Source organism: Chiloscyllium plagiosum, chromosome 11 (assembly GCF_004010195.1).
Source record: "Chiloscyllium plagiosum isolate BGI_BamShark_2017 chromosome 11, ASM401019v2, whole genome shotgun sequence".
In the NCBI taxonomy this organism is placed as follows: domain Eukaryota; kingdom Metazoa; phylum Chordata; class Chondrichthyes; order Orectolobiformes; family Hemiscylliidae; genus Chiloscyllium; species Chiloscyllium plagiosum.
Window position 1 is genome coordinate 62,494,838 of NC_057720.1, and position 14,420 is coordinate 62,509,257.

At 41.7% G+C, this 14,420-nt stretch overlaps 1 protein-coding gene across 1 annotated transcript in view; it reads right to left on the reverse strand.

The window, feature by feature from the left end:
- The window catches only part of lamc1 (laminin, gamma 1), a 315,576-nt gene that overhangs the window by 53,114 nt on the left and 248,042 nt on the right, over positions 1–14,420 (reverse strand). Inside the window, exons 7-11 of the mRNA XM_043699529.1 lie at positions 12,120–12,218; positions 7,443–7,579; positions 6,395–6,517; positions 5,971–6,160; positions 4,958–5,070 (exon numbers count right to left, since the gene is read on the reverse strand). Coding sequence (XP_043555464.1) covers positions 4,958–5,070; positions 5,971–6,160; positions 6,395–6,517; positions 7,443–7,579; positions 12,120–12,218 — 662 coding nt within the window. The remainder of the gene's footprint in view (positions 1–4,957; positions 5,071–5,970; positions 6,161–6,394; positions 6,518–7,442; positions 7,580–12,119; positions 12,219–14,420) is intronic.

Below are 14,420 nucleotides of genomic sequence, written 5' to 3' on the forward strand. Positions count from 1 at the left end.
AGGTGCCGGGAGTGGAGGTTGGGTTGGTGGGGGGTGTGGATCTGACGAGGGAGTCACGGAGGGAGTGGTCTTTACGGAATGCTGATAGGGGAGGGGAGGGAAATATATCCTTGGTGGTGGGGTCCGTTTGGAGGTAGCGGAAATGAAGGCGGATGATGCGGATGTACATGGAGATTGGTGGGGTGGTAGGTGAGGACTAGTGGGGTTCTGTCCTGGTGGCGGTTGGAGGGGCGGGGTTCAAGGGCGGAGGAGCGGGAAGTGGAAGAGATGCGGTGGAGGGCATCGTCGACCACGTCGGGGGGGAATCAAACCTACACTATTCCATTTTCATCCATTTGTTTATCCAATAACCATTTAAATGCTCTTAAAGTTGGCGAGTCTACTACTGTTGCAGGCAGGTCTGTTCCAGGACCCTACTACTCTGAGTAAAGAAACTACCTCTGACGTCTGTCCTATATCTATCACCCCTCAATTTAAAGCTAATGTCCCCTCGTACTAGCCATCACCAGAGGAAAAAGGCTCTCACTGTCCACCCTATCCAACCCTCTGATTATCTTACATCTCAATTAAGTCACCTCTCAACCTTCTTCCCTCTAACGAAAGCAGCCTCAAATCACTCAGCCTTTCCTCATGAGATCTTCTCCCATACCAGACAACATCCTAGTAAATCTCCTCTGAATCCTTCCAAAGCTTCCACATTCTTCCTATAATGAGGTGACCAGAACTGTACACAATACTCAAGTATGCACCAGAGTTTTGTACAGCTGCAGTATGACCTCAATCCCAAAACTCAATCCCGCTACTAATAAAAGCTAATATACTGTATGCCTTCTTAACAACCCTATCTACCAACTTTCAGGGATCTATGTATATGGACACCGGAATCTCTCTATTCATCTACACTATCAAGAATCCTACCATAAGCCCAGTACGCTGCATTCCTGTTGCCCCTCCCAAAGTGAATCACCTCACACTTTTCCGCATTAAACTCCATTTGCCATCTCTCAGCCCAGCTCTGCAGCTTATCTATGTCGCTCTGTAACCTGCAACATTCTTTGTCATTATCCACAACTCCACCGATGTTAGTGTTATCCGTAAATTTACTAACCCATCCTTTTACGCCCTCATCTAGGTCATTTATAAAAATGACAAACATCAGTGGACCCAAAACAGATCCTTACAGTACCCCACTAGTAAGTGAACTCTAGGATGAACCTTTCCCATCAACCACCACCCTTTGTCTTCTTTCAGCTAGCCAATTTCTGATCCCAATCACTAAGTCATCCACAATCCCATGCCTCTGTATTTTGTACAATAGCCTACTGTGGGGAACCTTATCAAACGCCTCACTGAAATCCATATACACCTGTTTGGTCACCTTCTCAAAGAACTCAATAAGGTTCGTGAGGCATGACCTACCCTTCACAAAACCATGTTCACTATCCCTAATCAACTTATTCCTTTCTAGATGATTATACATCCTCTCTCTTATAACCTTTTCCAAAACTTTACCCACAACCAAAGGAAGGCTCACTGGTCTACAATTACCAGAGTTGTCTCTACTCCCCTTTTTGAACAAGGGAACAACATTTGCTATCCTGCAGTCTTCCAGCAGTATTCCCGTAGACAATGACAACAGAAAGATCAAAGCCAAAGGCTTGGCAATCGCCTCCCTGGCTTCCAGAGACTCAGAGGATAAATCCCATCCGGCCAAGGGACTTATCCAACTCTACACTTTCCAGAATTGCTAATACCTCCTCCTTGTGAACCTCAAACCCATCGAGTCTAGTAGCCAGTGTGTCAGCATTCGCCTTGACAACATTATTTTTAGTCCATATTCACACTGGAAAAAGACATTCATTTAGCGCTTCTCCTATCTTCTCTGACTCCACACACAATTTCCCACTACTGTCCTTGACTGGCACTAATCTTACTTTAGTCATTCTTTTATTTGTGATATACTTGTAGTAAGCTTCAGGGTGTTCCTTGATCCTATCTACCAACGACGTCTCATGACCCCTCCTGGTTCTTCTTAGCTCTCTCTTTAGGTCTATCCTGGCTAACTTGTAACTCTCAAACACCCTGAGTATTCACGTCTCATCCTAATATAAGTCTTCTTCTTCCTTTTGACAAGTGCTTCAACTTCAGCTCTGTTGCTTGACCACTTCCTCCCTGCCTGACAGGTACATACTTATCAAGGACATGCAGTAGCTGTACCTTAAAGAAGCTCCACATTTCAATTGTGCTCATCCCCTGCAGTTTCCTTCTCCATCCTATGCACCCTAAATCTTGCCTAACTGCATCATAATTACTTTTCCTCCCAGCTATAAGTACTTGAATTTAGTATTCAGAGTCAATATTTGTAAAGTTAAATTCCCCCACAACAAGTAACCTTCACTCTTACTCCTATCGAGGATTATCTTTGCTATCCTATTCTCTACATCTCTGGAACTATTCTGAGGCCGATAGAAAACTCCCAACAGGGTGACCTCTCCTTCCCTATTCCTAACCTTAGCTCATATTACCTCAGTAGACAAGGCCTCAAAAGGTCCTTTCTGCATCATAATACTGTCCTTAACCAGCAATGCCACACCTCTCGCTCTTTTAACATCTCTGTTCTTCCTGAAAGATCTAAATCCTGGAACTTGCAACAACCATTCCTGTCCATGCTCTACCCAAGTCTCCAAAATGGCCACAACATCGAAATCCCAGGTACCAACCCATACTGCAAGTTCACCCACCTTATTCCGGATGCTCCTGGCATTGAAATAGACACACTTCAAACCAACTTCTTGCTTGCCGGTACCCTCTTGAGACCTTGAAACCTTACTTCTGACCTCACTATTGTCAACCTCCTGTATAATGGAACTACAATTAAGGTTCCCATCCCCCTAGTGAATTAGTTTAAGTCCTCCTGAAGACCATCCTGTTTGTAGAGGTTCCAGAAAGAGCCCCAATTATCCAGGAATCCAAAACCCTCCCTATCGCACCATCCCTGTAGCCACGTGCTCAACTCCTCTCTCCTCCTATGCCTCGCCTCACTAGCATATGGCACGGGCAACAAACCAGAAATAACAACTCTGTTTGTTCTAACTCTATGTTTCCACCCTAGCTCCCTGAATTTCCTGTCTTAAATACCCATTTCTCATCCTATCTATGTCATTGCTGCCTATGTGGACCATGACTTGGGGCTGCTGCTGCTCCTCCTCAACGATCCCAAAAACAGAATCAGAGACATCAAACCCTGGCACTTTGGAGGCAACATACCAACCGTAAGTCTCTCTCGTTCCCACAGAATCTCCTATCTGTCCCCCTAACTATGGAATCCCCAGTGACTAATACTCTGCTCCTCTTCCACCTTCCCTTCTAAGCAAGAGGGACAAACTCTACGCAAGAGATGTGCCCCATTGCATACCCTTGGTAAGTTGTCGGTACAAGTTTGTATAGCGCTGATAGACTTCAGTACAGCAGGCATGTCCAAGCATCACTCACATGGTTTTTCAGCAAGGGATCTGATGACTATTCTTTTTGTTTCTACAAGTTCTTCCTCAACTTGCTTCATTAAAGAATGCAGAATTTTCCTACTCCTATGTGTTTCTGCATCCAATGTATACAATGACTTAATATCTTTCTTCAATACAATATTGTTTCCAGCTTCCCTATCCCTTGAAATAATCAGTGATTATTCAGCATACCAAAATAGACCATGTCTGCATGTGCCTCAGGGCTGTATCAGCTAGCTGACTGTGACAGTCTTTAGCAAGCACCTGCCTGTGCAGTGACTTCAAGGCACTCCGTGCACAGGGACTTGATCACGTTTTTGCAGAGATCAGCACACATGTTTATGCACCAGTCCTTTTTCTACAGCTGAGAATGAAGGGGACGTTGAAGAAGAGGCGGAAGAGGCTGAGTAGCAAAGGGGAGGCGAATTCTCAGGCTGACAGTGCAGAGCTTCATGTCCTAATAGTGTAGGTCACCACTGCCCACGACCTTGATAACTGCCACAATTGTGCCTGGGGTACAGCTCTTTACGGAACCACTAGGCTGCTTGGTGGGGCCAGTGCTATTGGTCTGTGCTTGGATATTGGTCAAAGGGTTTGGCAGTGAAAGTAGCAGGTTGAAGGACCAAGTGTGGGAACCACCCTGACCTCTGGCTAACTGGTGCGAAGGGAAATCAACCTTATGTCTGTGGCTGATGAAAGTTTTACTGCTATCTAAAAGTAGAATTCTTACAAAACTCAGATGTAGATAGTGCATAGTGGCACATGCCATTGGATAAGCAAGATTGCTTACTGTTTTCAGAACTCCACTTGAGAAGGGGCCATGTTTGGGCAGTGCAGCAGCTGGAGAGAGAGAGAGAGTAGGAAGATAAGGCAATACAGCAAAGGAGCAGTACCCAAGGAGACCTACTCCTCAGCTTTGCCTAAGGAACATCCAATATCTATTCAATCACCACTGAAATGTGGTGGAGCACTCTCACATACCTCTGCCTTGTGTTGCAGCTTGTATCTCCTTTGGAGTTATCAATTCTCCTTCTCCAATAAGACCATTAGAGGTACAGCTGCAGCAACAATGCTCTGCATCCAGTATTTCAGCAGACCACACTTCAGGTTTCAGCCTTGGCAATATAATAGGTTCATTTTGACAGCCAGGTCCCACTTCTAGCTCCTGTTCCAGAAGCTGTCTTGCCTGCAGCCAGCTGTTAAAAGTGAGACATGCTGAAGTACTTTGCTTCTGAGCCTGAAGGCAGGAGGCTGGTTGCTGTCATTTGTAAGTAATTCCTGACTCTTACTGTCAACCAAGCTTGGTTAAGTACTACAGCATGCATAGGAACCAAAGTATACTTCAGCAGGAAAGCTCAACCTTTGGCTCCCTTTGCAGACATCACTGCTCGGATGGGCTATGCATCGTCCCGACTGTCAAGAGTCAGAAATCAGCTTGGTCAGGGGACACTTACTATTCTCACTGTATGTGCCTCGAATCTTGATAGCTGTCAAGTTGTGGAGAAGCTTCTGAAATTCAAAAGAAGAAAGCTGTGGCCTCCACGGATAACTTGTTACTTCATGAAGTCTGTCAACAAAATAAAGTGATTATAAACAGTTACATAAGTATTTGATGCAGTATTTATTGCAGAGTTATCTCAAAAAGTAAGTTTTTACATGTTTCTTTTTTACCAGATCCTTGAACAACAATTGAATCAGAGAGCATAAAAGTAAAAACTCACAGGGAGTTGGCATAAAGTCTGTTCTTAATTAAATGGATAGTTTGAAAATAAGGAATCGGGTGATTCAGTGCACAACACTGATAAGTTTTTACCTCTGAGGCCTGGCAGTCAACTCAGCTGAAGCATGGGTTAAATTTAAGGGAAGAAAAAGACTTTGATTCTGCTATCAGTCATGGAGATACCAACTTATTGTTTCAGGGCAGCATAGGGTTTCACATTGCATAATTTATACATGACAAACGCTGCGATAGCATGTAACAACTAACTCCAGGTTGTCTTGGACACATCCAATCAACTGCTTGCTGCAGAAATAGTTAATGCAGTTACTATTTAAGTTCTGCCTTGATGCAACACAAAATTCTTGTCCAGCTTTGCTTTTCTGAAATAAGCAAACAGCTACCATTGCAGATTTGAGGACAATAAGGTGGGGGAAGAAAGCAAGAAAGGGAATAAGTGGTTTATATTAAGTATTCCCTGCTTCCTGTGCCTTTACAAAAGTTTGTTGCTTCAGTTCATAATCTCCACAGAAGCAGAGATGCCGATCCTGTGTGACAAGCAGGCCAGGAGGGTCCAGGACACTGTTCTAAATTCTATTTACTACTAAGTTCACAGAATGCTGTGCATATATTTTGAACAGCTCAAAGTCTGGAGTCCAAAACAGAGTCTGTGTAATTCAACATGATTAAAAAATGATTACTGGTTTTAACTTTAATGACTTGTGTTACAGACAATATGCATTATTTCACCTGAAGACATAGTTCTGCGGGCTCTCTGTGGGGTACTGATTTCCCTGAGCTATCAGTGGAACGGTTACTCTCAGGCCTGCTCCTTCCAGTACTAGATCCTCGGCTGATAAACGTGTGTCTCTCTTGTCCACATAGAAAGTGAAAGAGAAGTTTTGACCATAGCTCATCAGCTGATTCCCCAACATTTTTGCTAGAAAAAAAACACAAGGAAAACCAGTGATTAGGTCTGCAGATCTCTAAGGAAGTGATACACCCCTTTGAAGAATAACTTATATAATTTCAGATGGTTAAAAGGTCTTCAACTTTAGCTATCAACTCCATAAATATTCTGTTTGCTGTGTTATGCAGCAGCAATGTTCACATCAGTTCTACTAATTTATTTTTGAAAAAGATGACATATTGTACAATGACTGAATTTACATACCAGGAGCAATATAGTAAACTGGGAAATAATCGTTAGAGACCACAGAGGTGTCACGGCTCACTGGGGACCACTGAAGCAGGACCTCAGTACCGTCTCGCTGCTCAGCCTGCCATCCATCATTGCCTACACATCAAAAAAAAGTAAACAGACGCTTCATGATGTACTATAAGCATAACAATGCACTAGCTTCTGACCTGTTACCACAGTTTAATTCAACGCTGTTATGCGGAAACTATGTACATTCTACTGTGTGTTGACAGCTCAACAGGATCCGAGTGAAATACAGTAACCACTGCAGAGCATGATCATTTAGAATTGATTGGGTACATACTTCATACAAGAAACTAACTTTCAACTCTTGAAAGCAGGCCAGAAATCATATCCATTAAAGTTTCAGTTCAGTTTTGTACAAGGTACTCTCTTAACTGTAACAAACATAATTAAAGAAATTGGAAGGTACATCAGGTTCAATCCAAACAGCAGATATAAAAAGGTGTGTGCAAAGTGAATGATTACGGTGTAGGTTAATTCCTTTAACATAGAGCTACATAAACATTATCCAAAGGGCTTAGTTACTGGGAGTAAGTCAAAATACAGACAAATACTTTATGGAACACATTGTATAAAGTAGGCTTGGACCCCAGAGGGGGTAAATATTGGATTAAGATCTTTCAAAGATTTTTTTCATTACCTTTTGATATTAGAGATAATCTGTTAGACACTATGGTTTTTATTACCTACCTCAGGAAATTAAGAGATAGAGAACAAGATAAGAGTGATGTGCAAATTGGACATGTTCCACTAGAAAAATAAAAATCAATGGACCAAAAATAACTTAATCTTTAGTTTAAACTGTAAATGTCACATACATAAAATACAGATTTTCAGATTGAGAATTGTTTAATGCAATTTAGTTTTTAACTGGAGGCTGAGCTGGATGTTACTATACTTGTCAAGTCTGCATTAAGCTTAGTGACACCAAGTCAAATAAGTCTGTGGCCAAAGCGAGAAATATGGAGGTGTATACATTAGAAAATCTCAGCAACACCTGTATCAAAGCTTGATGTGATCTTCTCGACATTGTAGCCCTCAGCTTTGCTACAAACAGATGAATGACCATAGCAAAAGCAGGCTGTGCAGCCATGAGGGTTCTGGGGGTCCAAGTTGAAAAATCCTGGCTTGCATCTACAGTAAAGAAAATATCTCATTAGGAATGCATCTGCTACCAGTTCAAACTAATTTGTTCATATTTAAGAACCTTGCTAAGTTATTGAATTCTTATCCATGCAACATAAAAACCAAATAATCTTGATTGCAAAACAACCAGGCTGTGATTTAGTCTTCATTTAATAAAACTCAATCAATGCGCTGAACCCAAGCAAAGCCTGGTTTCCTCAGCTACAACTTAGCAACAACCAATTAAAATTTTCAATCTTTGTTACTATTGAATGAAGATAACAGAAGACAATAACACACACTTCTGAAGTTACTTTTGCTTAAAAGTTAGCTGCTGAAAGGTTTCACATTCTAGGCCAGCTCACAGCATGTACAAGTATTGAAGATGAACCTTTCATTTGCACAGATTACAGACAGCAGAAGTCCAAGGTGAACTCGTACCAAAGCAGCAGTGAAGTTGTGGGAGAGTTCGGTGAAGGAGGAGTCAATGACAAGAAGAAATATACAGAGCTGAACATGTTTTCAGTAGAGTGAAGATAACTGCGGTGAGACATGATCCGGATCTTTAAAAGTGCTGAGACACATAAATGTTGATATGTCTGAGAGTTATTTGAGTTGGATCATGGCCACAAAACTAGAGGAAACAGGTTTAAAATTCAACCTCCAGTAAGATGAGAGATTAAATGAATATTTTCCAGTGGTGGAATGTGAGATATATAGAATAGACTCAGTTCCTGTTAAAATAGATGATGCTGAAAAGAATAGGACTTGCATTTATATAACATCTTTAGTACCTCAGCAAAGTGGTTTACAGGCAAACTGGATATTTCTTGAAATAAAATCAATGCAATAATGTACGAAATGTGAAGCCAATTTACACATCACATGATCACATGAAAAGCAATAAAAGCGAATATAATTTTTTTTTAAAGGAAGTGATTTTGGTTGAGGGATAAACAGTGACTAACAAATATTATTGACACTGTACCAGAGGATCTTTTAATTTTATGCATGTCAAAAGTCAACACTTTTCCACATTAATATTCTGAAAATACTTGGATTCAGTATAGCTTCCACATGACTTTCAAATCTGGAATCTGAATTCATTTTAAAATCTCTTTGTGCCAGCATCCTGACAAAACAACAAAACTATACAAAGGAGCTGCCTGTTCAGTGATTGAATGTAATAACTCCTCTGAACTAAACATGCCTTAAAATAGCTATTTTTAAAGCACAATTTCTCAAACTGAAGCAAAAATCTGAGATATCTCTGTTGCATCCCAAGGTGTAATATTTTAGAATCCGGAGATTAACCATCCCAAATTAAGTGACATTTACAATCCAAAAGGTCAGCAAAGAAACATTCTGTGCTCTGAAGAATTTCAAGGTGGATGTTCAGGTAAAACTAGTAGTAGAACCCAAATTGCTTTGGATGACTAGTTTTTAAGGCACTAAGTAAAAGAAGCATTGCCCAGTTGTGGATAGACCCAACAGCTTTCTTTGATCAAGGATACAACACAGATAGTAGTTATTAGGCTAATTACATTAAGTAGATCCATTTCACAGATGATCAAAACATCCTCCTAAGTTGGGTTAATCGCTCGTGTGAATAGAAACACATTCAAGAGACATTAGAGAAGTTCTAGAAAATAGTGCAGCATTCCATGGAATTTGGATGCTCAGAGTGACTATATAGCTGAGAACTTAACCTTGAAAAATCAACAAAATCCTTCAGTATGGAGTTAAGTATTGCATGTGTACACAACTAGATGTCCCACCTTGTTTTTCGACCTGCCTGATCTTCCCCAAGAGCAGAGGACTGCGTGCGCCTCCAAACTTACCCATATCAAGTACCAAGCCAATTAATGCAACTATTAGCTTATTAACTGCCCTCCTCCCACAGTTTTACAAACTTTCCTGAAAAGGTCCAAGGGAACTAGTCAATTGGATTCAAAATTGGCTTGAAGGTAGAAGAGGATAGTGGTGCTTTTTGGACTAGAGGCCTGTGACCAGCAGTGGGCCGCAAGGATTGGTGCTGGCGCCACTGCTTTTTGTCATTTATATAAATGCTTTGATGTAAATATAGAAAGCATGGTTAATAAGTTTGCAGATGACATCAGTGGACAGCGAATAAGATTATCTCAGAGTATAACAGTACCTTGATCAGCTGAGCCTATGGGCAGAGAAGTGGCAGAGGGAGCTTAATTTAGATAAATGTGAGGTGTTGCATTTGGTAAGGCAAGCCAAGGCAGGACTTATATAGTGAATGGTAGGTGCACAGTCTCTTGAAAGTGGAGTTGCAGGTAGAGAGGGTGGTGAAGGCATTTGGCACATTTGCCTTCATTGGGCAGAATACAGTATAGGAGTTGGGAGGTCTTATTATGGCTGCACAGGGTACTGGTGAGGCCACTTTTAGAATACAGCATATGATTCTAGTTGCCCTTTTAATAGGAAGGATGTTGTTAAACTAACTTGAGAGGGTGCAGAAAAGATTTACAAGGATGTTGCTGGGATTGGAGGTTTTGAGTTATAGGGAGAAGCTGAATACATTATGTGGGCGGCACGGTGGCACAGTGGTTAGCACTGCTGCCTCGCAGCGCCAGAGACCCGGGTTCAATTCCCGCCTCAGGCGACTGACTATGTGGAGTTTGCACATTCTCCCCGTGTCTGCGTGGGTTTCCTCCGGGTGCTCTGGTTTCCTCCCACACTCCAAAGATGTGCAAGTCAGGTGAATTGGCCATGCTAAATTGTCCGTAGTGTTAGGTAAAGGGGTAAATGTAGGGGTATGGGTGGGTTACGCTTCGGCGGGTCGGTGTGGACTTGTTGGGCCGAAGGGCCTGTTTCCACACTGTAAGTAATCTAATCTAATCTGAACATTATGGCTTTTTTCCCCCGGAGCATCAGTGGCTGTGGTGTGACCTGAGAGGTTTATAAAAGCACGAGGGGCATGGATAGAGTGGATAGCCAAGGTCTTTTCCCTAGTATAGTACGTTTCAAAACTAGAGAGCATGGTTTTAATGTGAGAGGGGAAGATTTAAAGGTGACCCAAGGGGCAACTTTTCATGCAGAAGGTGGTGCGTATATGGAACGAGCTGCCAGAGGAAGTGGTGGAGGCTGGTACAATTACAACAATTAAAAGGCATCTGGTATGAATAGGAAGGGTTTAGAGGGATATGGGCCAGGTGCTGGCAAATGGGACCAGATTAGATTGGGATATCTGGTTGGCACGGACAAGTTGGACCAAACTGTCTGTTTCTGTGCTGTAAAATTCTATGACTCAGCATTTAGAAGCAGAGGATGGGAAGCAAGGATATGCCTTGGGCAAATCATGAATTAGGCAGCATTTAAAAACAAAAGTAAAAATGTTTTTGAAAGCTGAAAGGTTTGAAATACAGTAGCGCCTCAACATACGAACGACTCCGTTCATGAACAAATCGGTTTACGAACAGCATTGTACATAAAATTTTGCTTCGACATACGTACAAAATTCAAGGTACGAACTAAGGTATGAGCAGTTCGTCTTTGGCGAACTTTTCGGTTCACGAATCAGGTCCCAGAACGGATTAAGTTCGTAAGTCGAGGCACTACTGTATTTGAACTTACAGCATTACAATTGGGGTTCCTGTCTTGAACTAAGAACTTAAGAATTAAGAATAAAGGGTCATCACTGTCATAGCATTGCGAGGCCATCGAGTAGTGGACAAAGCTGTTTGAACTTTGAGCTCCATGAAAGATACAGCTGGAAACAGGGGCTGCAGCCACAGAAATAAAAGCCACAGTACTGAATAGCAGCAGCTGGCAAAGAAAGGGCATAATGCCAGGCACCAGGCAGCCAGTTAGGATGATAAGAGGCATGGTAACAGAAGGATACACTGCCTGAAACACAGGATCCACAGAGAGGTGAAGAGACACGGATATAAATACATACCAGTGCTGAAGGAGATTGTGATTTTCTAGGCATATGGTCAAAGACACTATGCTCTCACCAGTGCAAATCTCTGCAACATCTCATCTGCTGCAGCATCCAGATATCACAGGTCCTCTTTATCATTGTAACACAAGATATTGGGATCACCATTGTGCACAGAGCTTAGAGGCCACGTCTAGTGAGGTTAGCTTGTGACTTGCAATAACCTCCTGCAAAAGTCTCAGCCATTTTGGTGGTCTGTTACACAGTCCCTAACAAAGGTCTCCAGAGAAAGGTGGACTAAGAGGAGAGTGAACCCTTGGAAGGATCAGGGAGGAGCAATAAGGGAAGAGGAGGAATTAGAAACAGAGAGATGGCACTGAACAGAAAGATCACCCCTTGCCATCCTCAAAGCAAGTGGGCAAGTGCACATGGGAGAAATGAACCAAAGGAAATGGTGGTAAGGTGAGGTGAAGTAGGGTAGGAGGCAGCTATGTGGAACATAAACACTGACATATGTAAATTGGTTTTTGCTGCTCCGTTAATGCTACGTAATCTAATGTAAAATAACAAATAAACAAAGACGGAATTTTTATTGAAATGTTAGAATCACATCTTCAACAAAAGATCCCATAAACCTACCTCTCACAGTTGAATCCCTCGACATTATTCTTACACATACAACGTCCTGTATCGACAATGCATTCTGCTGTGCTGCCAGCAGGGTTACAGGCACATGCTCTGCCAGGAGAGAAAGCACATAAGAAACATAGTGACACCTAAACCTGGGAAGTGCTTTTGCACTTAATCCAAAACTTCTAGAACAAATGGCAAGTGGAGCAACAGCAATTAATGCAAAAGTGAATGCTGGAAATACTCAGCAGGTCTAGCAGCATCAATGGAGAGAAAATCGGAATGAACATTTCCAGTCAGTGACACTAAGCGAAAAGAAAAACCGCACATACTGGAAAATATAAGTAAAAACAGAAATTGCTGGAAGAACTCTGCAGATAGAAAGGAGAGTTAATGTTGAGGAACCAGTGACCTTTCTTCAGTTCTGGTTATCCACTTTGATGGCAAGAACAGGAAGGCAGAATACTACCTAAATGGAGTCAAGTTAGATAAAGGGGCAGTACAAAGAGATCTGGGTGTTCTTGTACACCAGTCAATGAAGGTAAGCATGCAGGTACAGCAGGTAGTGAAGAAGGCTAATAAGCATGCTGGCCTTCATAACAAAAGGGATTGAGTATAGAAGCAAAGAGGTGCTTCTGCAACTGTACAGGGCCCTGGTGAGACCACACCTGGAGTACTGTGTGCAGTTCTGGTCTCCAAATTTGAGGAAAGACATTCTGGCTATTGAGGGAGTGCAGCGTAGGTTCCCGAGATCAATTCCTGGAATGGCGGGACTATGTTGAAAGATTGGAGCGACTCGGCTTGTATACCCTTGAGTTTAGAAGACTGGGAGGGGATCTGATTGAGATGTATAAGATTATTAGGGGATTGGACACTCTGGAGGCAGGAAACATGTTTCCGCTGATGGGTGAGTCCCAAACCAGATGGCATAGCTTAAAAATAAGGGGTAGGCCATTTAGGACAGAGATGAGGAGAAACTTCTTCACCCAGAGTGTGGTGGGTGTGTGGAATGCTCTGCCCCTGAGGGCAGTGGAGGCCCAGTCTCTTGATTCATTTAAAAAAATGACCTGGATGGAGCTCTCAAGGATAGTGGAATCAAGGGTTATGGAGATAAGGTAGGAACAGGATACTGATTGAGGATGATCAGCCATGATCACAATGAATGATGGTGCAGGCTCGAAGGGCAGAATGGCCTACTCCTGCACCTATTCTCTATTGTCTCTACTGAACCCAAAAAGTGAACTCTGCTTTCTTTCCACAGTTGCTGCCAGACCTGCAGAGATTTTTCAGCAAATCCTGTTTTCATTTCTGTCAAAGGTCACTGACTTGAAAAGTATTATAGCTCAGACAATGGTGAAAGGCACATCACAAACAATTCCCTTATTACTCCCCTCAGACACATCCAATATTGATCCCTTTATTACCATTTACAACCATAGTCCTTTTTTCTCTTGCTCCATTGCCAGTTTATCTTGCCTTGTATCATAAACTCATTATTTAACCAGTTCAGTTTTCATCGTAACATAGACCTTCCCTTTTCTTCTTTCACTCCATGTTTCCATGTTTTAACATGACATTTACCTGAAATACTGACTACTTCTCTCTCTGCAGAAGCTACCCGACCTGCTGAGTATTTTCAGCATTTTCTAATTACTTGACTAGCAGTTATTGAAGTTACTCTCATGCAGTTAACAATGTGGTTATCTTAAAATGGAATACCCCATATGGAAGTGCAAATGCAATAGATTGTACTTTTGGTTTCATATTTTATTAAATACGGTATCTCAATTATAATACAACAAAGCATTTGGTGATTTTAAGAGCATTTAGGTTGGTCAGCAGTTCTCCAAAATTTCAAAGCTAGCTCACTCTTGGAAGATTGAAATAGAGTATTTCTAGTTACCATAATGCCATATTACAAGTCAACCTTTGAAGCCTCCAAAAATAATTATGTTGTTATTCCAAGTTGCGCATGGAATAAAAAAATATGAATTGTCAACAAGAATATAATTGCTGATATTTTGAGATGTGAAAAAGAAATACATAGATAATTCATATTAATGTGGCATGACAATTTGAATAAATTAATTGTATAATGATACATTTAAACACAATGAAAGCATTTCAAGACCACACAAAACAACAAGCAGGATAGCGTGAATATTTGCACTCTTTGAAATTGTTTTTCTCCATCAACCTATTCCATTGCGCCTAATGTGATCTTTGAATTGCTTAATTGGGAAACATTTGAACATCGAATGGTCGATGTTAGCTCTCCTGTTATAACCACAACGCCAGTGTTGTTACTTC